Source organism: Phytophthora sojae (assembly GCF_000149755.1).
Source record: "Phytophthora sojae unplaced genomic scaffold PHYSOscaffold_1, whole genome shotgun sequence".
NCBI lineage: Eukaryota > Oomycota > Peronosporomycetes > Peronosporales > Peronosporaceae > Phytophthora > Phytophthora sojae.
The window spans coordinates 13,140,060-13,165,032 of NW_009258115.1; the positions used below are offsets into that span (position 1 = coordinate 13,140,060).

Genomic DNA, 24,973 nt, shown 5'->3' on the forward strand with positions numbered 1-24,973 from the left:
TGTCACCAGTCTTGCATTGGCCACCGCTTCTATCGAGTTTGCTTCACCAAGCCTTTTCACACTCTATGTGTGTGAGCTCGCTAGTCCGGATGATTGAACAAGTGAGACCCTCGGCTCAGCTACACATTGGCGCGGTCATGGGAGACGCTCAAGACGCCCAGCTCAATGGATTTCAGCAGGTAACACCGTTCGACTCAGCAACATATTTGATGTGTTTTCTTCATGTGCTCTACAATGTTCAAAAACGCATGGCAAAGCGTCTAGAATGTCCTGGTATGGAAGCCAAATCCGAGAAGTTGTTTAACCGGCAAGTCCGCAAGACCAAAAGTGGCGCGCTGGGGAAGCGCAGGGAAACACAAGAGCAAGTGGTTCCCAACATTACCGCAGAAACATGCCGCTAGAAGATACAAGCGATGGCCGCCCACCGTTAGCGTCTAGGGCCCTGGACTCGGACACGCGAATAACTCCCTCACAATGTAGTCCCTGTGGTTAAGTGAATTTAAGCACAACTTTGTAAGGAATTATTGTAATATTGTGTCATTCCGATGTCTGTAGAGGTCACATTCGCTGGTTTTCGATGTGTCACCGCCTTTTGATCGGTCACCGTCACCGCATTTCTATCGGTCACCACATTTCTAGCCGTCGCCGCATTTCAAACTGTCACCGTGTCCAATGTAAGCATTGAATTACAGATGACCACGGAAAAATACGCCAGCACTGACCACTATCCTCCATAGTAAACGGTCAAAAGTGAAGTCTTATTCCTAGAGAAAGGTCAATAATGTAGAAAAAGACGGCGAAGAAGTTACGGTCGTGACAAAGAAAAGGTGGAGTGTATTGTTGTGGCTACAAGAATTCCAGAGCTTCAAAGTGCTGAGGAAGCGCCTTTTCAAAACTCTCAACTACAATGTCCTCATCAAGGCTGTTCCCGGCTATGATAGTAACCAGCTGAAAGCAAAAGCAAGAAAAAAATTGTCATTCAGCGAAGATTTTATATATTAGTTCAGATAACACTTACGTTGTTGTCTCGACGCTCATTTTTCATATACAAAACCAAAGTATGTGAGAAAGGGATCATCTCCTTTCTCCCTTGACCTTTCATGGCCTTGCTTTTCTGCGAGCCGCTGAAGCTTGTAATCTTGTCCTCGTTCTTCACCCAGTCGCGCACGGTCCAACGCGGCACGCTACTCTGTTTAATAGTTTCATCAATGCCTACCGTAGCAACCATGCGAAGCACTTCGCGCTTATACTGCATTTTGAAGGAGCGCTTGGCGCGCATCTTTCGTTTTTGCTCAATTCGCGCAGGACGCCATGCTTCGCGGTGCTCTCCGTGCTAGTAATTTTTTGTAGTATTGGTTGGTAAAAAATACGAGCTCGTGTTCGTCTGATTGGCTAAAATACAAACATTGTTTTGTATCGGATCAGAAGTCGGGACTTGTCGCATGGCGTATTTTTTTGTGGAGCGTATTTTTCCATCGTTATCTGTAGACATTAGTCAACAAAGACAAACCAAAATCAATGCCCATGTCGCTCTGATCGCTCTCTGCTTCGTCCCACTCTTGACTGCTCTCGTCCTCGCCGCTCTCTTGGGCTTCGGTTTCGATGGCCCCGCCGCAATAACGTCTCGGCTGCAGGTCGTAGATGTTGGTCTGGCGACGGTATTTGCCCATCTTCTTCGAATGCATCCTGCGGAATATGGGCTTGAACTGGAGTTTCTTAATCTCTCTCAATACAGCCTTACACACGAGTGTGCTTCAAACATCCTCTTCGCTACTGTGGAATAGCACCTCACGAGATGTCGCGCCAGAGGACGAGTGACGAGAAGTGCCGGGAAAGATGGCAACCGACGAGACGGATGGAATACGACGCGTCGGGATGTTAACGGGATGATGGGCCGTGGGACACGCATACCGGCGGCGGAATCAGGCTAATACTGGCTGATTCGACGAACCGGTTCATACGCCCGGTTATGCAAACCCCGTCGACCCCAAAAAACCGTCAACCCTAAACCCCGTCGGGAAAACCCCGTCGAGGAAATCCCGTCGAGGAAATCCCGTCGAGCTCAAGTTGTGATTACGTTACGCAAATCAGGTTGAAGAGCGGTAGTGCAAGCACGACAGAAGTAACGATAGGTACAGAGCGGTAGGCTTAGCAAGCAGTAGTACAGAGTAGCCAGTAGCAAGGACATAGGATAGGGTAAGGACTCAGTTCCGAATTTTCTCTGAACCACTCAGACCTCTCCCCTCCGGAAGATCGCCAGGTTCTTGAGAACCACCAAGCGTCGGCAAGCAGAGCCGCAAGGAATACGCGGCCCCCCGTCGTTTGCTGGCTCGGGTACTCACCCCCCTCAAACCCCGTGTTGGAAACGAAGGCACGTAAAACGTATACCGGTTAGGAGGCGCTCGATAACGCGCAGCCTAGACGAAGGACCGCACGGCCTGATAACCGCTGTGCACAAGACCCCGCGTCGGCCCGATAACGCCACGCAACAAACCCCAGGAAACGCCGGCCCGATAACGCCGCACGCCCGACGGGATCTCCGAGGAAACGCCGGCCCGATAAGTCCGCACGCCCAAGGAACAATCGACGCCCTAAAAAAAGGAACAAGCGTCCACTCAACCCCCCCCCCCCCCAACTCTGAAGCTTGCGAAGACTTGGGCGCTATATTCGAAGATACGCTACTCAATATCCGGGAAATTGCCCGTCGCGACCGCAGATTGGACGCGTCGGGTTTGTGCGAGGACGAACTCCACGGTTTCTGTGAGGCCGCTACTCCACACTACGAAGTATCCACCGTTCCAAAAAGAGAGATTTCTCGTTTCGTTAAGCCCTTCATTTTCGTTAGCGCTTCACGACCCTCTTGCTCAAAATCGTGTCGAAGCTACCGCTACCCGTGCAAATACTGGCAGCCCTGCTGCCACTGAAGGTCGTACCGATATGAGGCGGGTCGTGCCGCGGCCGAGCAAATCAATCTACCTCTACTTGAAGTCAAGCTACTGCTAATGGGGTTGATCCACTACTGATTAGGGGCGGGCAGCTGCTGCTAGTGGCACTGGCGGGCTCTTGCTGATGCTGCTGAGGGTCAAACCGCCGCTGCCGGCTACTTGGGGTGGTGGTGCCGCTGCACGGGCTGCTGCTGATGATGATGTTGATGCTTGGGGTCGTAGCGCCGCTGTCGCTGGCGGCCGTACAGCTCCTGCTGCGTTGGGTTGAGCGGCTGCTCGAGGTGCTCAGATGCGAAAGTGAGGCAGCAGCACTGGCCTGCATGCCGCTAGTCCGCTACCCACTCAGTGTCTACGTCATCTGCCAGATGCAATGACGCAATGGCAGCTGTTTTGATATGGGGGAGGGGGGGCAGTGGTTTGAGCTGTGGATTTCATAGAGTAGTATCTGTGGAATTCCCTATTTTGTCTGTAGGGTCCACCTTACCTCATCCCATCGTACTTTATTCAACTCTCAAAAACTGTACACCCGCTAATTCCTGCCTCAGTACACCTAGAACCAAGGATAAAGCTGCACACCTGCAAGCTTAGCTCGCAAACTAATGAATGGATCAGCCACCGAAAGCCTACGTGTTTCTTTTATATGCAGGGTTCAACATTAGTGCTACTAGTGCAATATTCAGGGTGCTCTAGTTGAGGCACTCGTGCCTCTCTGCCACAAACGGGAGTTTTGAGGTGCATTACTTCTGGAAATTTGAGGCACCGCTACCGTCTTACCGCGCGCCAGCCGCCAAGGCGCTCAATTAAAGTAAACAGCCCACTGGGCGTTGTATTCGTATACACGGTCTAGGCGTTCAATTGAAGTGTTAAGACCAAAATCAGAAGAAAGCGAATGCTGCACGAGCATTCTCTATTAAATGTGCATACCATCTACCTGCACGGCATAATATGATCCCTGCCGAGCAATACAAACGGATCGAAAAGGGTTCGTGACGGCGTATGTGTATGCTGAGGTGACCCTGCACTCGTCGTTGAGTGTTTTTACCTGAATATTGCTGGAATGCAGCTGAGCCGCTGCGAAAATCTCGAGCTCGCTACCGTCTCTCTCTCCGTTCCTGAGCGAGGTGATGTAGTTGTCATCGAACAACCCCTTCAGATCATCCAGCTCTCGCATGTAGCTCGTCAAGACGTGAGCATAGTCCCCGATACTGCTTGCCAGAGAGTGTAAGACAGCAAAACAGACTTGAGTGCGTGTCTTCGGGCAGGTACCAGGCTGGCGGTTGAAGGCATATCTGCTCCCTCTCATCTTCTTCGTCGCCGCCGACCAAGTGTTGGTACAGCAGATGCCACTCATGCATGTCGATACTAGAGGAGATAACCTCGCGCAGCGGAGGATGCAGGGAGGTCTTGTCAAATGAAGATCCCGCGACAAGCCCACATAGCCTAAACGCCTTCTTGACCTCTTTCGGGTCCTTGGTGGCGATCCAGTCCAGCACCCACTGCGAGACCACTGAGTAGTGCGATACTTTCGGGCTCCCCGCCTTCGTCTGAAGACTCTTGTCCTTAAGAGCTTGACCCATGTACTTGTCGAACTTGTCACCGTAGAAAACTTGAAAACTTCGATTTACTGCCACGTCCAGCGGTTGCAGTAAATTGATAAGGTTTGGCGGTACCAGGAGAACGAAAATATTGTAGCCCTGGAGCAACTTCACGTTAAAAAGCGTGACATGGCAAGCGTACGAGTCGATAATGTACAAAACGGGCTGACGGTAAAAATGGGTTTCTTTTCTGCTGCAAATGACCGTTTTGCGCGCTCGAGGAGGATTGCTTGCGTCATTCCACATACCGGTGGCGTTCACGTCGACGAGAATGCCCATGGGGACGGCTGGCTTCCGCTTGAGCTTTAAGAAGAGCACGTGAGGCGTCAAAAACTTTCCGTCTCCAGTAATCGCGAAGGTGGCAGTGAACCGTTTGTGGCTGCTCCCACCTTTCTTGAGGAGAACCTCTCGGCTGCCATGAGTTGTAATTGTGTGTTTTGGCTCCGTTTCAAAGTACATCGGCACTTGATCCATGTTGATAATATTGCCTGGTTGTATGTTGTGCTCTTGGATGAGTTTTTGCGCCTTTTCAATGAGCTCCAAGCAAGTTTCCTTAGCGTCGCTAGGAAGGGTCTTCGTCGTGGTTTGGCGCCTCGACACGAGGTTGTATCGATCTTTAAAGCGGCCAAGCCACCCAGACGAAGCGGCAAACGTCAGGTGCGGGTCGTCCTCATCGTTGTGCTGCGAGCGGTAAATATTCAGCGCTTGGAGTCTGATGTATTTGTCTTTGACCCTCAATCCCTTGTTATTGCGGTCGACAATCCAGCTATGAAGCTGTTCCTCGAGGTCGTGATGCTGCGCCTTGCGTCCGGCTCCAGGCATTCGGCAAGCCACGCGTGTACCAACTTGGCGGTCTTTAGATGCTTGTTGTAGTTTGTCTAGATTTTTAACCCAGTCGCGGACCATCGACGATGTGACCTTGTGCTTTTTGGCCAGAGCGTGGAAGCCGCAGCCTTTGACGTTATGCTTGTACTCGCGGGCAACGTTGAATTTAAACTGGAGGCTGTAGCTCGCACGTGTGGTGTAGTAGCACGCACAAAATCGTCAGATGTGGCACCCTAGCTACAAACACTACAACAGCCGAGCTAGTCGGCCCTTGTTGGCCTGCGCTGAGATGTCCCCCAGCGGTTCGGCCCTTCCGGGACAGTGATGTCTCGTTCTCGCCGAGACCAAGTACCCCAAGCCAGTCAATCACGGAAGCCAGCTGAGTTACCTGACTCCGGAATTAGAAATCCCGTGCCCTCCGCCAAAGGACGGACGACGGCCCTCGCGGGCTTTTACGGGTCGCCGAGAGCAAAGGCTGCTCGACTCAGCAATCAGTGCCCGGGACGTACGGGAACACCGGCTCGCAGCGGTGGCGAGACTTTTTCTTGCCCAACCCGGGCCGACCTTAATCTCTTGGCGCTACCAGTCAACACCCTACAAGCTATGCCTCTCGGGTGCTGACAGCAGACATAATCCGGACCGTGCAGGGGCTTACTGGAAGCGCGTGCACGTGTTGTGGACCTAGAAAATTCTGCTCTGTTGTTTGTTATCTCTGTCGGGCGCCCTGAAGGGGCGCCTCCACTATTCCTAAGCTCCTATACAAATACCAAATGAAAGTGGGCGGTTTTGGATCTCGGCCGACTCTTCACCGAGCTCGGCGACGCTTGAGCTCGGCTAAGCCGGATAACCTGTCCGGATAACCCCTTGAAATCGGCTGAGCCGGATACGGCGTGTCCGGATAACCTGGCGAACTCGGCTGAGCCGGATAAGGTGCCGGATAACCCAGTGAACTCGGCGGAGCGACCCGCGAACTCGGCGGGGCGACTCGTGAACTCGGCAGAGCGACCCGTGAACTCGACTGCGCAACTCCCGGACTCAATTGAGCCTGGTTACCGTATCGGGCGGTACATGGTACCGTTTAGCCTGAGCTCGGCGGCTTGAACCCCCCACGATCTCTGCTGAGCGTGTCCAGTGCCTTCCTGAACTCGGCTGGGTCTTCATCACTGGGTCTGCCACGTGTCACCAGGTCGGGGCCGGTGTGCCTTGAGTTTCTGACACCATCAGCCGAGTTCAGCGGCCCATCAGCGCATTCTTGCCCACTGAGCTCGGCGGACGGTCATCCCGCCGAGTAGAACTTGGCTCCTGGTACGTTGTTCCACTGCGGCCTTGGAGTGTGACACAAAACTTGATGTTCCCTACACCACACACGCTTTTTTTCTGCTGACATGATGTACAGTTGAAGGCGAAGGCGTTTTGTCGAATGATCACAGAGGTGCTTTGAAAGCAAACTAAGTAGAACGCCGATGGTACTGGACGTGATGGGAATTGGTTGGTAAAGGACTGTTCACCCGAGCGTGGTTGGTGAGGGTGAGTGGGGGTGGGTTGGCATTATCAACTGTTTTGATAGTAGGGGTTCGTTCTATTTGACCATGCGTACAAATCGAGGGTGCCACACAAAAGAAATCTGGCACATTCTCGTATTGAGCGCCTAGGCGGCTGGTGCGCGGTAAGGCGGTAGAGTTTTCATACAAATCTAAGATAACTGGCAGAAAAGTACACCATTTCCCAGGCAGACTGGTTGGTTTCCCAACCAAAGTGGTTCAAATCATTTTTCGAGAAAAACCTCATATCACTTTTCCCAGGTATTTTCAAGCAAAGTGGTTCTGTCGTAAATCGTTCCCAAGCGAAGTGGTTTCACAATCATCGAGGATTTAGAGCCATTTTGAAGAAGTCAAAACGTAGCTTAGAATAGCCTTGTGAATGTATTTGAGGGGTCTATCGTGATCTACATGACGTGAGCATTCTAACTAAGCTTTTTGCGTCGAAAAATAGCAACTTTTGATTCTTACAGACCAAGCCCAAGACGTGGACTGGTCCGTTTTAGCCCCATATGGTTGGGCAAACCATTTTGCTTGGGAAATAAACAGCTGTAAACCACTTTGGTTGAAAAATTCCCCTTTTCGTCGCAGTATTATGACCTTCCCGCACCACTTTGGTTGAGAAAGCAACCATTTTGCCTGAGAAATGGTGTAGAGCCTCATGGGCGCCAATTCGAAATTATTTGGGTCCGCTTTTTGTTTAAAAACGACCCGTAAACGTAACTATTTAGGATTTCCCCTATATTTGTACAAAATGTCATTAATACGAGGTACAAATAGTACTACTAAAATGTCGCTCGAAGGTAGCTCTTCCTTGCACCCAATCAATCCGATGTCGCGTTGGTCATAGACAACCTGAAACGATGGCGGAGGAGCTTGACGCCGCGGCCTTTGTGGGCGCCCTGTACCGCAAGGTGCTGCTCTCTGTGAAGGCGTCCAACGCGGTTCCGTCCGAGGACGATGGCTTCCACTTCCACAGCCAGTTCAGCGCCGAGTTCGCGGCGCGCTCCAAGAGCTCCGGCGCCAAGGCCGAGGCGCTCGTGCGACTGCTGACCAAGCGCCGGTGCGGTGACGCGGACGGAGACGACGCCGGCGACAGCAGCGACGAGGACGAGGACGAGCAGCAGGAGCTCTTCGACGGCCCGGAGCCCAACGCGCGCGTCACGGACTACGCCGACATGCTGCTGGACGAGGCCACCAAGCACCTGGCGCGCTTCGTGCGCGGCGAGACGGAGCCTTCCGCCGACGCGTCGACGCTGCGACCGCTGGAGAACAAGCCGCACGTGTTCGAGACGAACAAGAAGGCCAGGAAGAACGAGAAGGAGGGGCAGGCCGAAAAGAAGATGGCTCGAGGAGCGCAGGACAAGCCCCAAGACAGATTCGACGAGAAGATCGACAACTCGGACGCGCCCTTCGTGTCCAAGCTGCGCGAGAAGGTGCACGCGCTCAATGACGGTGCTGCAGTTGTTGCAGACGACGAGGATGATGAGATGGCTCCGCGTCACCCGTACTTCCCGGAGATCAAGGCGCTCAAGTACGCGCCCTGGCAGTTGGAAGCGTCCGACGAACCGTACGAGATGGTGGAGCTGGAGAAGGCATCGTACCTGTGGGTGGACTCGGAAGAGAAACTGGTGCAGATGATGAAGTCGCTGACTGCCGTTGAGGCCCGCGTGATTGCGGTGGATCTGGAGCACCATAGCTACAGGTCGTACATGGGACTTACGTGTCTGATGCAGATCTCCACTGCGCGCGAGGACTTCCTGGTGGATACGCTGGCACTTCGTGGCAAGCTGCAAACGCTGAATCAGGTCTTCTGCGACCCGGCGAAGGTGAAGGTGCTGCACGGTAGTGACATGGATATCTTGTGGCTGCAGCGCGATCTTGGGCTGTACATTGTCAACCTGTTCGACACCGGTCGCGCGGCGCGTTTGCTGCAGTATCCGCGCTTCTCCCTGGCGTACATGCTCAAGCGCCATTGCAACATCGACGCTGACAAGCAGTACCAGCTGGCTGACTGGCGCACTCGCCCGCTCGACAAGAACATGGTCAAGTACGCGCGTGAGGATACGCGCTACCTTTTGTTCATCTACGACCGTCTGAAGAAGGAACTGCTTCAGGCTGGAGCGAAGTCTCGTGAAAGTTTTCTGTTTCAGACGCTTCAGAACTCCAGCAAGCTCTGTTTGCAGGTGTACGAGAAGCCCCAGCCGACGGAGGAGGACGCGTTGGCACTGGGCGAGAAGCTCAAGGGCACTGTGAACACCCAAGAACTCTCGGAGCTCCAGAAGCGTGTGATCGTAGCTCTGTACCTGTGGCGCGACCGCGTCGCTCGTCAAGAGGACGAGTCAGTGGCCTACGTGATGGCCAACCACGTGCTCATGAAGCTTACCAAGCACCTTCCAGTGCGCTCCGACGAGCTGTTCCGCGCGTGTCACCCTGTGCCGCTGCTTATCCGCAAGCATGCACTTCAGATCACCAAGATGATTGTCGCCGAAAAGGCAAAACTGTCAGAAGAAGAGTCGAAGGCAGCGCAGGCTCCTGAACCCGTCGCTGTCAAACCAACAAGGAAGACGTGGAATGAGGATGGAGAGGAGAAGATAGTGACTTCATCGAGTCTGAAGCGCGTAGGCCGTGCTGCGTACGCTCCTTGGAAGAGTGGTCAGCGCAAGGCTGGCATTGCTGGCGATGCTTCAACTGGATCGTCGTCGTCCAGCACTGCTCAGCCTATGGCTCTCGGAATTGACGTTGCCGAGACTATTATCAAGGAGCCGGAGACAGCAGCCGAGCTGCTCGAGAAAGTCAACGCCTTGGTGGCGAGCACAACGTTCACAATTGCAGAGAGCGAGCCTGTCGAGACACCAGTAACGCAGCCGGCGTCCTTGTCCGAGACGCCCGCCAAGGATGACAGCAGCGAGCAGGAGTCCAAGCCCAAGATCCCTCAGTCCATCTCGGAGGCCTATCACATGTCGAACCGGTCCAAGCGGCGGAAGATGGACACGTCGTCGGCTTCGCAGGTCAAGGACCGGGCGCAGGCGTTCATGCAGAAGGTCGACGGAGACGACAGCAAGGTCGACGAAGAAGACAAGAGTGGCTTCCAGAGCTTCGATTACGCTGCTGCCAGCTCTCAGGTCGCTGGAGCCAAGTTCGAGTTGAAGAAGAACGAGGACGAGGACCGACGTGGCGGTCGCGGCGGTCGTGGCGGTCGTGGCGGCAACAACAAGAAGCAGGCCGGCTACAACCCGTTCGTGGGCATGAGTGGCAAGGGCAAGAAGGGCAAGAGCTCGGACGAGCCGCAAGCTGGCCGGAAGCCTGTCAAAAAGATGCACCACATGCCGAGAAGCGCCACGTTCAGATAGATTGATGATTCACCCTAGGTATATAGGCTTCCTCTCCGGCCATGCTACATGTTAGATAGACCCAGCCAGCAGGAAAAATATACACAATCCTTACCACAAGGTCCACCATCAACGTCACTTTCCACCAACATTGTAAAATTACTGGTCGCTGATTGGTCAAGTCGCACATGGCAGTTTTTTCTTAGCGTTATATTATACCTCTACATTTTAGCGCCATTTTGGAAAAACGGACCAAGCAGCCGACGCGATCTCCGATGGCTCGTAGCGCCGCGCTCAAGCGCGTCTCGCCCGCGTCGCTCAAGTCGGAGGAAGGGGAAGGCGCCGCCAAGAAGCTCAAGGCCTCGGTGGACGTGGCCAGCGAGGCGGCGGCCACGGTGCGCAGCGGGCCGCTCGAGGCGGAGGACAGCGAGTCGGACCCCATCGACGAAGGGGACGACGCTCAGACGTCCACTTCAGCAACCAGTAACGGCATCAAGCATGACGAAGAGGACGGAGAAGAAGGTGGGGCTAGTAGCGCTACTCTTCAGCTTTATTTTCATGCGATTTTGAGCGTCGTTGGGCCAGGCATCGCTGACTTGTTGAATTTTTACTTACCTGCCTCGTAGACGTCGAAATGGCTGATGCGGAGGCCTCGGCGGGCCAGGAGACAGCAAAAATTAAGGCAGACAGCAAAAAGAACGGGGCAGCCAAGTCTGCGTCTAAGAAGCCAGTCAAGAAGCGCGCAAAGCCTGCTGCGAAGTCTGCTGCCAATGGGAAGACGAAAGCTGCCGCCAAGCCCAAGGCAAAGGCTAAGCCTGCTGCGAAGCCGAAGGCTAAGGCTGCACCGAAGCGGAAGACCCGGACGCAGGAGGATAAGGTGAAGGAGAACGCGCCGCTTGCTGCGCCATTCTTCGTGGAGACGGGGGCCGAGTGGAACAACACGAACATCGACTTTGACGAGCTAAGTGTGCTGAGGTCGAGGTGGGAGCTGCCTGCAGCTTGCCATATTTTGTGGCTGCTGCAGAGTCCGCTGACACTGCGCTTCTCCAACACGCTGCTTGAGTACGAGGCAGCGCTGCTGAAGCCGGAGGATAGTCCCGTGCTGGAAGATGTGTTCACGAAGCTGCTGCTGAAGAAGAGTGAGCGCGAGTGCTTGAGCGCTGGCATTGGACTCAAGTACGAGTGGTGGAACAAACAGCTGCGCATTTACTACCTGGACATGTACGACAAGTGGTACGCACTGCTGCGCAAGGCAGGAGAACGGCTACCTGAAACATTTTCGCAAGATGAGGACGATGACGATGACAGCAGCGCGGACGACAAGACCGACGAGCAGGTGGATGTGGAGCTGACTGACGACGAGTGGCTGACGCTTGATATCCTGAAGGCGCGCCTTGAAACGCTTGGCATGGTTTGCCCGCTTAAGGTTAGTGCTTTGTCGATTATAATCGCAGGTTTTGACGGTGATGTGATTCTAACATTAAATGTTTGCATGGATACATCTGCAGCACCAGTCATTCGCGGACTTGTCGATCGAGTTGCGATGCAAAATTCTGTTGAACTTGTGCGAGGCCGTGGTAGATGATCCGGCCAACACGTACGTATTTCTCACGATCAGACGAATCTTATGACTGAGTGAGTGCTCACTCGCTGTGACTGTTTTGTGACGGGGAACGAACAGTGAATATATGCGCCAAATGGAAGACGATGACCTGCGCGTGGAGCCGCTTGGCAACGACCGCGCCGGCAACATGTATTACTTTTTCCCGCAGTTCTACGAGGAGCGGCGGCTGTACAGATTGGACCCGGAGACCCAGCAGTGGGCGCTCTGGGCAAAGGGGGATGACGCCTTCCGCTCTATGCTGAAGGCTATGAAGGAAGTCCGTGGTCGTAAGATTCGCGGTGAACAGGAGCTTCTGGATCATCTGGAGGTCATTGTAGAGCAGATTGAGGATGAAGACGAAGCGCGCGCCCGGCAGCTGGAGAAGGCCAACCGCCTAGCGATTCTCGAGGCGATCCCTCGCAAGCGTTCGCTGCGTCTGCAGGTGAAGCAGCTGGAGAAGATGGAGAGGCACCAGGAGGAGCTGGAGCATCAGAAGGAGCTGTCCATGGAGGAGATCGCAGAAATGAAGCGCGCCGAGTTGCTGCGCAAGGTGGAGAAGGAGGCTGAAAAGGAGGCTCGTGACGCCGAGCGGGAGGCTCGCCGCTTACACCGCGAGCAGGTGGAGCGGGAAGAGGCCCAGGCTGAGCGCGAGCGACGCCGTCTTCGCCGTATTGAGAAGGAAAAGGAGGATGAAAGGCTGGAGCAGTTAGCCCAGGAAGAGCGCAGGAAGCAGGAAGAGGCGCGCGAGCTCCGCGCCCGTCAACGGCACGGGGTAGAGGAGTGGCAGCAAGTAGAGCAGGATGACCAGGGCGCGGTGGAAGATGCAACACCGACAAGCACCGCAGCAGAGGCTCCTGAGCAGGTTCCAGCGCCCGCAAAAACGCCATGATGCGGCATTGGTACTGCCGCTGAGCCAGAGCAAACGATGCATTCCTTGGGTAAACAAACAAATAGAGAGATCGACCGGGTGCGGCGAGCATGTGACAAAAGTTTTCGGCATCAAACTTTGCCGTGTTCAACGTGAAGTTCACGTTGAACCGCGATATCTGTACGTAAAGTGAGTGAAACGCAAGCGTAGAGTTGTCGTTTTTGCCTTAGAACCGAAAAGCGCGAAGTAATTCAGCCATGCCGTGTCCATGCTCGACGTCAAGCACTTTTCCCTTGAAAGCCATGATCTCACAGCCAATGGACCAACTTGGTAGGGGCTCATGCACGTTAAAGCGCTTTCGTGGACGGGCACATCCGATGCCATTCCTTCCGATTTGGGCTCGCTGCGTCTTTGCCGGCATGTTGACGCCCGGAAATCCGGGACCCCTGCATTGCCATGCACAACTTGTGCTTGCACAAAGCCGGCGAGGCCACCGACCAGCTCGGCTTCGCAGATGCAGAGCTGGTCGCCGGGTTCACGGAGACCAGTGGTGCCGTCCGCGATCTGTGATTCGCGCCGTGAATTGTACCCATCGCATAGCGTGGCGTCGAAAAACTTTGGCAAAGCTGGGGCGGCGGTGTTACATGTACAGCGTGACAGCGGACGGCGCGAAGTTCTTGCTGCCAGTGGAGACTCTGGATCTGCGTGGCCGTCGAATGTCCAACGCGCCGCGCGGTATACAGCGCGGTGCCCGCCACATCAGCAGCTTCACTGGCTGCGTAGTTTGTGGCGCTGCACGGTGTCCGAAAGCCTTCAGAAGCGGTGACAAAAAGCTGGAAGTGAGCAACACTTGTGCTTGGACCTCGCCGCGTCTTCTGACCCTGCCGGCGGCGACTATGGAGGCCATATGCCGCCGCCGCAACTTCCACTTGAGGCTGACTGCAAGTCCATGTTGCCACTGTCCGGCGCGAACCTGCGCGCGCCGCGACAAGAAGCAACGGCGGAGTTTACCAGGCCCCTGGATAGGCCTCTATGGACTCTTTACCAACACTTCGAGCCGAGATTCCTGCGACAAATGCACAGGGAAAAAACAGCAGATGGTGGACATCCATAGAATTGTGCCCCTTGAAGTACACCTCGCCATACTGAACCCAAGTCGACGCGCGCAATCGGCGCGGCACAACCCTCAGTTGGCAAAAAACCACGGACATCACCAGTTGATACCCAGAGGGATACCTACCTGCACATACATGCGCACGCAGCAGCAACAGTACGAGCCGCTGGGCACGCTCGCGCCCGCGCTCTTCGGCAGCGTGCAAAAGTGGCTCCACGTGCCGTCGGGCGAGTGCGTGGCCGTCAAGCGCATGGAGCTGCGCTTCGCCGCGCGCAAGCGCTGCAAGAGCTCGGAGCGCGCCGTGGACGAGGACGTCTTCGCCGAGATCAAGATCAATCTGCGCGTGCAGGCGCTGGGCGGCCACGCGCACGTGCTGCCGCTGCGCGACTGCATCATGGAGGACGAGGCCGTGCTGCTCGTGCTCCAGTTCTGCGAGCGCGGCGAGCTGCTCGACCTGCTCAACCGGCAGCGCGCCGCCGGGCTCGAGGTCGACGCGCCGCGCTACTTTGCGCAGATCCTGCGCGGCGCCGAGTTCCTCCACGCCAACGACATCGCGCACCGCGACCTGTCGCTCGAGAACGTGCTGGTGGACGCGTGCGACTGCTGCCAGATCACGGACTTCGGCTTGGCCACGCAGTGCTCCGGCACGATGGCAGTCAAGCCGGTGGGCAAGCTTAGGTACATGGCGCCCGAGGTGAGTGCGGCGCTGGTGTATGACGACGCGCTGTCGAGCGAGTACGACCCCAAGGCCGCCGACGTGTGGGCGCTGGGCGTCATGCTGTACGCCATGGTGGCGGCGCGGTATCCGTTCAAGGAGCCGCTTCGTCGGGACAACCGGTTCAGGTTGCTGGAGGACTTTGGAGTGGATTATTTGCTGGAGAAGGACGACGTGGACGTGAGTGGGAAGGAGGACGTCGTGGACTTGCTGAGGAAGCTGCTGGTCGTGGACCCTGCCAAGCGCGCGACGCTGGCACAGCTCGAGTCCCATCCGGCGCTGCCCGCTGAGGTTGAGAGTGAGACGCGACCGGCGAGTCTGACGGAGAAGCCTGAGGACTCGCAGCCTCTGCTCTCTGTAGCTGCTAGCAATGAAGACGGGCGGCGACGCGCGCGGTCGCTTGGACGCTTCACCGGGAAGGGCTCACTGGCGTCGGTGGGCCCCAACACTCCGCTATCCAACGCTGAGAAGAGCAAGCAAGCTCTTGCTGCGTCGGCACTGAAATCAACAGCAGTGGCTGCAGCTCCTGCCACGGGGTCCAAGAACCCTCGCAGGTTGCTGCGGAAGTGCTTCGCCACTGCGCGAGCGTAAGGCACGCGTCATGCTGTATCTTATCTATTAGGCGGTCCCCCGCTTCACCTACCTACATTATCAATCGACATGTTGTAGACTTCGCTTCAACGTGAAGCAGCAGTTCAAGCAGATGCTGCGGAGTTGCCACGGCGGAGGTAAACCTCTTCAGACCCGTTGTCAACTTGTATAAACAGTTATCAACACCTCCTGTACACTATGCTACGGCTCCCTCGGTTTCCTCCTCAACTGGTGCTTCCTGGGCAGGAGATTCCTCGACAGGTGACTCCACTGCGAATTGCTCAGCAAATGAAGCGCTGACAGCGGGCCACAGGTCGTCGCACTTGTCCTTGTCCTTGTCGTGCGCACTCGCCAACGCTTGCTGCAGTGTACTGATCCAGTGCTCGAGAGAGGGCACAAGGTTAGCAGCTTGTGCCACCGAAGACTTAACTGCCTTGACGCGGACGCTTTCGAGCAGATGATGGAGCTGGCCAGCTTGGTAGAACACAGTACGCTCGAAGAACTCCATGTCCCGGAGTGTATCGCACAAGGTGTCCACGTACGCGTCGACGAAGTCTGCAGCAGGGCCGTTTTGCAGCCAGTGAGAACGTTCGAGAGCAAACGCAATGCTCTCGGCCGACAACAGGGACACGAGGGAGAAGAGGTTGCGCCAGCGACCCAGCAACTCCTTCTGAGGCGAGAGTTTGTCAGCCGCATCCGCGTTCTTGCCTCGTCGACGCTTCTTTCCGTTTGTCGTCTGCTCTGTCGCCTCCACTTCCTTGCGGAAATCAAGCATCAATCGAGCAAGCCAGGCGAAAAGTGAGCCCAAGGCCTTGGGAGGCGTGAAAAATTCGGAAGGCTGCAGGTCACGAAGATCATCCTTCTTGCTCAAGCGCTTCGCAGACTTCTCCACCAGCAACGACGTTTCATCGTTCACGTGCGCGCACTCTGCCATGACCGACACCTTCGCGTACACTTCGAGCAATCGGATAAAGCCGAACGAGTTAGCTTTGTAGGCTTCTTCAACTTCGTCGGCGTCGAACTCGAGAATTGGTCCCATGCACGACTCCAGCACTTCAACTATGGGCTGCAGCAACGTTTTAAGATCCTTGACAGACGGCAGCTGAGCAATGTACTCGACCGTGCCAAGAACCACGACGGGGTTCAGCGCCACTTCGGCCTTCTTGGATTTCTTCGTCTTAGTACCGGTCGCCTCAGCACGGAACTTGTTCTTCCTCCATTGCTCAAGGAACTTGGCTAGTTTCGATGTCAAGAACGGAAGCTGCTCCCACTGCACCATACAGTCAACCATCGACTCGAGGAGCTTCCTGCTGGAGTTTTCGTTCATCTTCATAAGGTTTTCCACCAGACGCTCCAGTAAGACACCTTCGGACAGGTCTCCCAGATAGCCGATGATCCTCCAGATTGAACTGAGTGCCTCCTGGTCATAGGGTCGGTCTTCGCTGTACGCGAGAAGAAGTGCTTCGAGCGACTCGACGTTTAGCTGTTCACGCAGGAAGGTCTTGCACTCGGAGTAGCGGGCGTCGCCCATCACCTTCACGTGCACACTCTTGAGAAGATTACCGATGACTTCCAACACGACAACCTGGCCAACCACGCTAAAGCTTTCCTCGTCTTCGTCATCTTCATCTTCGTCATCCTCCTCAGACTCTTGAGGTTGCTTTAATCGCCGAGACACGAAGTTTAGGGAGCAACGAAGGAGGAGAGCGGCCAATTTGCACACCGATCCGACAGAGACGTGCTCCACGACGTTCGCATAGAAAACCATAGCAGCTTCTGGGTTCTTCCTCACCAGAGCGAGACATCGGGCCACCTGCGATGAGCCACCCACACTCTGCGGGAAGTATGAGTTCAAGAACAAAGAGACAAGCTGCTTCCGTGCCAGAGGACTATCCCGGTCCATGACCATGCGGCACAGGAGGTCATTCACCGGAACAACATCGTAGAAGTGCAAGTTTCGAATGCTCTTGATTCGGACCAACAGAGCGCCGAACTCAGCACGGACCTTCTCGTTTCGATCATTGATCAGTGGCGCTAGCTGTAAAATACGACCACAATGTTATCAGTATTCTCAATCCATGCCAGTCCAAACTATCTTGCGTACCATGGGGAGCAGCGGCTTCAGAATTGAGTGCGAGTTGTGGTTGTCCAAAATGAATTGGATGCCTTCAAATACTGCCGCACGGACGCTGCTCGATGAGACGTCATTCACTAGATCCACCACAAGCTTTGATATGAAACACCGAATAGTCTCCGCGGGCAGCAATTCCCAGTACACGGAAAGAACTTTAGAGACGCCTTCAATTGCTGCAACTCGCAGTGCAGGGTGAGAATCGCCCAGCAGCTCTTCGAACGTGTCAAACTGTTTCTGGAGTGTCAGGTCCATTGTTTCGTTGTTGAAAGCTGGGTCACGGAGCGGGAAGTTGTCGAAGAGCAAGATAGTCGCTTGCCGCCGGACAGAATCATTGGGGGCCTTCACGCCTCGCCACAAGATCGGGCTGCAAATACGGTAAAGCATCTCGTCGACACCGGGGTGGCGCTTGTTCTCGAAGAAGATTTGCAGCACTGTGCGAACTGCGTTGAAGAGGGAAGTGCTGCCTGCGTGAACTGCGTCGCGAACGTATCGCTGAATGCACTCTTCTTCAATTTTCGATCGAAACGCGCCCTTACTGCCAACCCAAGCCTGCATACATCACATCAACAACACTCACTATAAGCACCCTTCCGCTATACTCAAAAGCTACGGGAAACCCCTACCTTGAAGTAGATGTTGCCGTACTTGACAAGGATCGAGTTGCGTTGGTTCGGGATCTGGTTCCTGATCGTCTCGTTGATATCCTCCATAAACGGCACGTGCAACGTGAACAAGAAGCTCAGAAACGGCACCGCATCCGGCGACCGGAAGAACGTCGGCTGGATGAAGCAGCGCAGCAGGATATCTCTCAGCAGGCCGCTGCTATCATCATCAAAGTCCAGCAGCGGCAAGGCGTCCTTAATCGCGAACAACCTTCGGATCGGGTGCTTCTTGGAGTTGAAGCTCCCCGCAGGCGTAGATTCATAACTACGCACAATCAAGTACGGCAGCAGCTGCGTCACGAGCGAGTGCGCTCGTCCGCAGAAGTTGTGCTTCCAGCAGGCTTCACACAGCAGCGAGATGGCTTCCTGCGTGGCCAGCACCTGCATCGCATCCCCTCTGAGTCTCAGCAGCTGGTCGTGCAGCTCCTGCGCCACGGCAAAGAGCTCCTCCTTGTCAATAGACGCGCCCTTGGTCTCCACCAGCAGCGCCGTGAACTCGGCGATGCACTCGCGCGCCTTGAGGCGGCTGGCCTCCGTCTCCTCGTCCTCGCTGGGGGCCACGAGCTGCACGGCCGCGGGGTAGAAGGCGTCCAGCTGCTCGCGGGGCAGCGCGCGCACCTCCTCGTCCACCTGCGCCTTGTCCGGCTGCGTCTGGGCTGACGCCGCGGCTTCGGCGTCCTCCCCATCCTCTGCGTCGGCCTCCTCGTCGTCGCTCTTCTTGCTCTTGGCCTTGGCCTTGCGCTTGCTGTTGCCAGGCTTGCGGCGCTGCACCTTGCGCTGCGCCATCACCTGCGCCAGCGTCGCCGCGTCCCCATCCTTGAGCGCCGCGATGGCCTCCGCCACCGACGTGGATGTAGCCATGTCGATCGGAGTGCGGAATTCAAAAACTGGCGGAAAAAATGTTTTTTTTATCGACCAGATGTCAGTCATGCGAGGGATATAATAATTTCAGAAGTGTGACTTTTGGAGAGATCCACACAAATTTCCCCCCACAAGACACTCAACGATCGTTTGGACGCCAGCAAGCACAGCGCCCGAGTAGCTACAGTACACTAGAGTTGATCATGGAGACGGCGGACCTCGTGGTGGACGGCACGCGCACGTCGGGCAAGGACGTGCGCGAGCAGAACGTGACGGCGGCCGTGGCCATCGCCAACATCGTCAAGAGCTCGCTGGGCCCCGTGGGCCTCGACAAGATGCTCGTGGACGACATCGGCGACGTGACCATCACGAACGACGGCGCCACGATCCTCAAGCAGCTGGAGGTGGAGCAGCCCGCCGGCAAGGTGCTCGTGGAGCTGGCCGGTCTGCAGGACCAGGAGGTGGGCGACGGCACCACGTCCGTCGTCATCATCGCCGCGGAGCTCCTCAAGGTGCGACTCGAACGCCCCTTAAGATACTTTTTTCTATTTCGTTGCCTATCTCTTTAGGCAATTAGTGGGGTGATGTGTAGCATTGGTGACGAGGTTGTTATGGTGCTGGTGGTTGCAGCGCGCCAACGAGCTGGTGAAGAACAAGATCCACCCGACGTCCATCATCGCCGGGTACCGTCTCGCCATGCGTGAGGCAGTCAAGTACATTAAGGAGAACCTGAGCGTTCCTGTGGACTCGCTGGGCCGCGAGAGCCTCGTGAACGCTGCTAAGACGAGCATGTCGTCGAAGATTCTGGGCCCCGAGAGCGACTTTTTCGCCAACTTGGTCGTGGACGCCGTGTCGTCGGTCAAGGTGGAGCAGGAGGGCGCCAAGGGCAAGATTAAGGCCAAGTACCCCGTGAGCTCTATTAATGTGCTGAAGGCGCACGGTAAGAGCGCTCTGGAGACGCAGCTGGTGGACGGCTTCGCTCTCAACTGCACCAAGGCGTCGCAGCAGATGCCGACCTACATTAAGAACGCCAAGATCGCGCTGCTGGACTTTGACCTGCAGCGTCACCGTATGCAAATGGGCGTGCAGGTTGTCGTGAACGACCCGAACGAGCTGGAGCTCATCCGTCAGCGCGAGATCGACATTACCAAGGAGAAGATCCAGAAGATGATCGACGCTGGTGCTAACGTGATTCTGACTACCAAGGGCATTGATGACCTGTGCCTCAAGTACTTTGTGGAGAACGGCTGCATGGGTGTGCGTCGCTGCAAGAAGGAGGACCTGCAGCGCATTGCCAAGGCCACGGGCGGACAGGTTGTCCTGACCCTTGCCGACATGGAGGGCGAGGAGACGTTCGACCCCTCGACGCTGGGTGAGGCACAGGAAGTTAGCGAGGAGCGTGTCGGTGACGGCGAGCTCATCTACATCAAGGGCTGCAAGACGCGCCAGGCTACTACTGTGGTGCTGCGTGGCGCCAACGAGAACATGCTTGACGAGATGGACCGCTCGATGCACGACTCGTTCATGGTAGTGAAGCGTATGCTTGAGAGCAACCAGCTTGTCGCTGGCGGCGGCGCCGTGGAAGCGGCTCTGTCTATCTACCTGGAGAACTTCGCCACGACGCTCGGCTCCCGGGAGCAGCTGGCCATCGCCGAGTTTGCCGACGCGCTGCTGGTCATTCCGAAGACCCTGGCCGTGAACGCCGCCAAGGACGCCTCGGAGCTCGTTGCGCGCCTGCGCGCGCACCACAACACATCGCAGAGCGACGCCGCCGAGAGCGAGCTGCGCTTCTCGGGCCTGGACCTGCTGGAGGGCAACGTGCGCAACAACCTCGAGGCTGGTGTCGTGGAGCCTGCTATCAGCAAGATCAAGAGCCTGCGTTTTGCCACGGAGGCGGCCATCACCATTCTGCGGATTGACGATCTGATCAAGCTCAACCCTAAGGAGGAGCCCCAGCAGTAGGCTGCCAGCTTCCCTTTGACATTGGGTCAGGTGGTAATAGCGTCTATAATAACACTCATTTCCCACTATCTGTCTCTGGTCTTGTAGTTATCTACTCGTTGCCTTCCGCTTGTTCAGCTGCCTCGGCCTCTCGTCGGTGCTTGAGCTCCACTGCGGCCAGGCGATCCTCGTCCGTGAGCGGTTCACCGTCAAGTTGCGTAAGCGTTGGCGCCAGCAAGATGATCGACGAACGGTAGTCGTCGACTTGAGTCACGGGGTTACCGGTCAAGTTCAAGCTTGTCAGCTTGGTGAGCTGCTCAAGCGGCTGCACACCCTCAAGCGCCTCAATCTTTGAAGATCAAAAGTTTTGTTAGATCGTGCTAATTCTCCCCGACGAAAACTAACCAAAGGCATCGTACATTGTTTTGCTGGAGCGAAAGCGTGCGCAATGCAGGCAGATTCTCAATCCCACTCAGCGTCGTGAGTTTGTTCTCATCCTGATGGCCGAAAAAAATCGTGTTAGCCGATTCAGAACAGTTCATGACGTCGATGAACCGGAAATTGACGTACCAATGACAGAGTCTCCAGCTTGGCGGATGCGTCGTTGGCGAGGCTGCTGAGATCTTCAATGCCATTACGAGATGCCTCCAGAGTGGTGAGTGACGGCAAACTCTGAAGACCAACAAGATTGGCCAACGCATTGCCTGCAGGGGGCGAAATGTTAGTGTGGAGCGTGGGATTCCTCGAATCGACCCTTCCGAGTAGATAGATACCATTAATCTTGAGCACTGAGAGCGAGCCAGACTCAAGCCCTTGCAACGCAGCGATTTGATTCCCGGAGATATCTAGCGACTGCAATTGAGCAAAGTCGGCAATACAGTTGCTAGCAGCAAGAGTGGGCGAAACCTTACGGTACCTGCAAATACTGCTGTGGAAGTGATGGCGGCGCAGCAAGAGCGTTTTCAGACAAATCAACGCAGACGAGATACTGGAGCTCTGACAGTGGTGAGGCGTCGGCGATGTGGTTCTTGGATACGTTCACATACAGCAAATGCGAGTAGCCCTTGATCGGCTCGAGGCTCACCAGGCCTTTTTCCTGCATATCCAAACGAAAACACTTAGCATCAACGTAGTACGAACAGAGCAAATGTGCTGACGACGTACAATGACGTCGAGAGCTGTGAATGCGTAGCCCGAGTCGTCTACCACGCGGTCCACGCGGGACAAACCCTCCATGTACACTTGCAGATTGACTTCTTCCGCCATGCTTGATGCTGAAGGATCTTTTGCGGTTCTTACTGTGTCCGTCCGAAGGAGCTCTTCGATGCTACAAGTCAAAGACAAATTAGGCTGGTAACGGCTTAAACTGTCCAAACCGCAAGTCGAAATCGAACCGCTGGAGAATCACTTGACAATGACATCGAGTCCACGGCGTCAATCGTCTACGCTGCTGCCCGCAGAGGCCTACTCAACTGACGACGACTCGGACTGTAAGCCTTCAGTTCTCTTTCCCCTCATGCCTGATCCTGGAGTTGACAGTTAGCCGAGTAGACTTGCCATGGCAGATCGCTTTCCGCGTGAAGTTCCCCAGCGATAAACTGGGGCTGCGATTCCATCCCGCTCAATTTCCAGACACGGGCAATGGCATCTACAACATTCGTCTATTGGAGCTCACCAAGGCAAGCAAATTATTCTGGAGAGTTTGAGTCACTATACTGATAAAACTCTTTCGAAACAGGGACCCGATGGCAATGGACCAGCTTACAATTACAACAAGCATCTCCAGCCTGGGCAACAACACTTGTAAGTATGCGTCAATTATGCTTTGCTAAGCACGACTTACCGGCGAACGTCGTACGTAGAACGCTGCGTCCGGGACTGTACTTGACCCACATCAACGAAACTCATCTGGTTGAAGTGCCTTGCGACGAGATTATCGAGAGGTGAGTAGCCCCCAGCAGAGCCACCCCAATTCAACAACTGATAACATGTTGCTGTGCAGTCTGCAGACTACACCTCGACCCATTACCTTGAGGTTTGTCGACGTAGAGGCAGGTGTCGTTACGCGCCACGAGCTGCGCGACTCGTTGCAGTTGGATGGTGAGGCGCTATCTGCTGCTATCGCGCAAATGCCGAGCTCCGCGCAGTCCCCTCCACGACGTCAGAGTTCTTCGCCCAGGAAGCTTGGAGCGGGTCAGAACGCCATGTACAAGATTATCCTCCTGGGAACCGCAGGCGTGGGCAAGAGCAGCTTGTTGGCAGTGACAGCGAATGGTGACGACGCATACATGGTACGGCTTGCTCCAGCGTCCTCAAGATATAGTTACTTGATACTTATACTGTTTCATGACTGCAGGACCGCCGTCCACCGACATTGGAGGCCGAGTTCGGCAGCATCGAGTTCCCCGACCCGAGCAACCCCAGCACGCTCATGCAAGCTCGAATCTGGGATACTGCCGGCCAAGAGCGCTTCCGAGCCATCACCCGCTCTCACTACCGCCGTGCCGACGGTGCTCTGCTGGTCTACGACGTGAGTGACGCCACTAGTTTCGACCGTCTCGGCGAGTGGCTCCACACCTTGCGCGAGACTGCAGGTGACTCTCTCACTGCCTCAATGGTGCTCGAGAACAAAGTGGACAAGCTGCCCTTACCTCCCAAACCTTCCAGACCCAAAGGGTACGCGCAGCCCGACCAAGTCCAGGCCTTCTGTGAGGCGGAGAACCTCTTGTTCACTCGCACGACGGCGAAGCTCAACGCTCGAGCGTTGGAATGGGACGGCGCGACGAAAGTCTTCGACGCAGTGAAGCAGCTCGTGCTCAGCATCCACAAGGCCCGCACTCGAGTGCTCTCCCCCTCCAAGACGCAAGACGCCGGCACAAGCACAGACCCGGTTGTGCTGGCCAACACCATGACCAAAAAGACCAAAACGACGGGAGACTGCGGAGGCTGCAGCTCGCACTAGGTGGCAACACTACGTTTATTTTACTTTTTAATACAGTGTAGTAGTAGTAGGTAATATACATCCATACAGACACACAGCTTGGCTCTCTATCGAGATACTGAAATGTTTGGTCGCACATACTTCTTACACCCAATGCTACGAGATAAAAACCCTGAAGGACCAGCACAAAGTTTGCTCGCTCTAGGACGGTCGTATCGTGCGCGACGACAAATAAGTCGACTGCCTCTCGGGGGCTCAAGGAGGCGGCGGCACTTCTTGCGGAGGGGCGAGGCCCCCCTCCGTCCAGCTATACACACAGATGCCTAGACAGATACACACAGATACGCAGAGCTGCTCTCGCCAATGGCGCTCCGCCACCGAGTAAAACTGCGAGTCCGATGTGAATCCTTGGCCCCGGCGCTGCAAGGGGTCCACTACTAAGGTAGACCACGTGCCCAAGTCCACATACAAAAACCAAGGCAAAACCTTCTATTTGCGAGGTTTCGTGTGGCCCACACCACGGCGCTTACGCTTGCGGCGAGTCTGGTTACAGGTTACGTCCAAGGTCGGCACCGCAGGCGTCATCGACTCAGCATAGTGAGCGCAAGTCAGAGCGAGGACTCAATCCCAGTCCCGCCGCCTCCCACCCAGAGATAGCCATGCGTCGCGCTCCGCCGCCAGCGCTGCTGCTGCTGCTGCTTGTGTTGCTGCTGGCGTCCGTGGCCCGCGCGCTCGTGATCGAGAGGTACGCGCGCGTTGTCATCGAGCTTCGTCTCTTGTTTGTTAGAGCAAGTTGACATTCTATTGTGCTCCCTTCTTGGGTTCGGTTCTTGTTTGTTTTCGACAGTCCGAGCTGCCGGTTAATGACGCATGTGTACGTAATCCTGTCGATAATGTCGAAAACGCGGAGATCCTGACGTGGTTGTGCTTGTCGAAAACAATTTACAGCTCCGGCGAGTTCACCAACCTGACGCTGCTCGAGACCGGCGGACTGCAGAACTACGAGGTCGTGCCAGGTAAGGATATTACTATTATTAATTTTTATTTATTTATTATGCGTGGTTACTTACTGACTTGATTCGGTGTCGTTGTGGCAGTGTCGCCGTTCACGGCCTGCGAGCCGCTGCGCGGCCAGGACCTGACGGGCAAAGTGGCGCTCGTGCTGCGCGGCGACTGCAACTTTGTGCAGAAAGTGTGGCACGCCCAGCGCGCCCACGCGGCCGCGGTCGTGGTGATGGACAACGAGCTGCGGCACGAGTAGGACCTCTTTATCTCTATCTCTGGCTATTGGGACCTCCAACTGACTGG

General features: G+C 55.5%; 10 protein-coding genes across 10 annotated transcripts; 5 read left to right on the forward strand and 5 right to left on the reverse strand.

Annotated features, from left to right (window-relative positions):
* Window positions 1–1,003: 1,003 nt before the first annotated feature.
* Window positions 1,004–1,279, reverse strand: PHYSODRAFT_471609 (hypothetical protein; the record flags this gene model as incomplete). Its single annotated transcript, XM_009519684.1, has 1 exon — window positions 1,004–1,279. The coding sequence occupies one exon, from the start codon at window positions 1,277–1,279 to the stop codon at window positions 1,004–1,006; it is 276 nt and encodes a 91-aa protein (XP_009517979.1).
* A 2,576-nt stretch (window positions 1,280–3,855) lies between these two features.
* Window positions 3,856–4,116, reverse strand: PHYSODRAFT_468638 (hypothetical protein; the record flags this gene model as incomplete). Its single annotated transcript, XM_009519685.1, has 1 exon — window positions 3,856–4,116. One exon carries the CDS (start codon window positions 4,114–4,116, stop codon window positions 3,856–3,858), a length of 261 nt encoding a protein of 86 aa, XP_009517980.1.
* Window positions 4,117–4,639: 523 nt separating this feature from the next.
* Window positions 4,640–5,557, reverse strand: PHYSODRAFT_417910 (hypothetical protein; the record flags this gene model as incomplete). The annotated part of the gene is made up of 2 exons (XM_009519686.1): window positions 4,640–5,320; window positions 5,459–5,557. Coding segments are annotated over 2 exons (780 nt in total), but the record flags the coding sequence as incomplete, so codon positions are not given.
* A 2,209-nt stretch (window positions 5,558–7,766) lies between these two features.
* On the forward strand, window positions 7,767–12,727 carry PHYSODRAFT_553621 (hypothetical protein; the record flags this gene model as incomplete). The annotated part of the gene is made up of 6 exons (XM_009519687.1): window positions 7,767–10,246; window positions 10,329–10,356; window positions 10,442–10,757; window positions 10,862–11,661; window positions 11,744–11,832; window positions 11,917–12,727. 6 exons carry the CDS (start codon window positions 7,767–7,769, stop codon window positions 12,725–12,727), a joined length of 4,524 nt encoding a protein of 1,507 aa, XP_009517982.1.
* A 1,229-nt stretch (window positions 12,728–13,956) lies between these two features.
* Window positions 13,957–15,126, forward strand: PHYSODRAFT_470663 (hypothetical protein; the record flags this gene model as incomplete). The annotated part of the gene is made up of 1 exon (XM_009519688.1): window positions 13,957–15,126. The coding sequence occupies one exon, from the start codon at window positions 13,957–13,959 to the stop codon at window positions 15,124–15,126; it is 1,170 nt and encodes a 389-aa protein (XP_009517983.1).
* A 104-nt stretch (window positions 15,127–15,230) lies between these two features.
* PHYSODRAFT_310491 (hypothetical protein) lies at window positions 15,231–18,708 on the reverse strand (the record flags this gene model as incomplete). The annotated part of the gene is made up of 4 exons (XM_009519689.1): window positions 15,231–15,269; window positions 15,398–17,164; window positions 17,231–17,809; window positions 17,884–18,708. 4 exons carry the CDS (start codon window positions 18,706–18,708, stop codon window positions 15,231–15,233), a joined length of 3,210 nt encoding a protein of 1,069 aa, XP_009517984.1.
* A 278-nt stretch (window positions 18,709–18,986) lies between these two features.
* Window positions 18,987–20,745, forward strand: PHYSODRAFT_553624 (hypothetical protein; the record flags this gene model as incomplete). The annotated part of the gene is made up of 2 exons (XM_009519690.1): window positions 18,987–19,295; window positions 19,414–20,745. The coding sequence occupies 2 exons, from the start codon at window positions 18,987–18,989 to the stop codon at window positions 20,743–20,745; spliced, it is 1,641 nt and encodes a 546-aa protein (XP_009517985.1).
* A 91-nt stretch (window positions 20,746–20,836) lies between these two features.
* Window positions 20,837–21,990, reverse strand: PHYSODRAFT_257935 (hypothetical protein; the record flags this gene model as incomplete). Its single annotated transcript, XM_009519691.1, has 6 exons — window positions 20,837–21,073; window positions 21,144–21,221; window positions 21,295–21,428; window positions 21,498–21,576; window positions 21,641–21,820; window positions 21,889–21,990. The coding sequence occupies 6 exons, from the start codon at window positions 21,988–21,990 to the stop codon at window positions 20,837–20,839; spliced, it is 810 nt and encodes a 269-aa protein (XP_009517986.1).
* Window positions 21,991–22,138: 148 nt separating this feature from the next.
* PHYSODRAFT_310494 (hypothetical protein) lies at window positions 22,139–23,686 on the forward strand (the record flags this gene model as incomplete). The annotated part of the gene is made up of 6 exons (XM_009519692.1): window positions 22,139–22,214; window positions 22,276–22,403; window positions 22,463–22,527; window positions 22,587–22,667; window positions 22,727–23,015; window positions 23,081–23,686. 6 exons carry the CDS (start codon window positions 22,139–22,141, stop codon window positions 23,684–23,686), a joined length of 1,245 nt encoding a protein of 414 aa, XP_009517987.1.
* A 638-nt stretch (window positions 23,687–24,324) lies between these two features.
* On the forward strand, window positions 24,325–24,926 carry PHYSODRAFT_466754 (hypothetical protein; the record flags this gene model as incomplete). Its single annotated transcript, XM_009519693.1, has 4 exons — window positions 24,325–24,410; window positions 24,513–24,539; window positions 24,614–24,681; window positions 24,763–24,926. 4 exons carry the CDS (start codon window positions 24,325–24,327, stop codon window positions 24,924–24,926), a joined length of 345 nt encoding a protein of 114 aa, XP_009517988.1.
* Window positions 24,927–24,973: the final 47 nt, after the last annotated feature.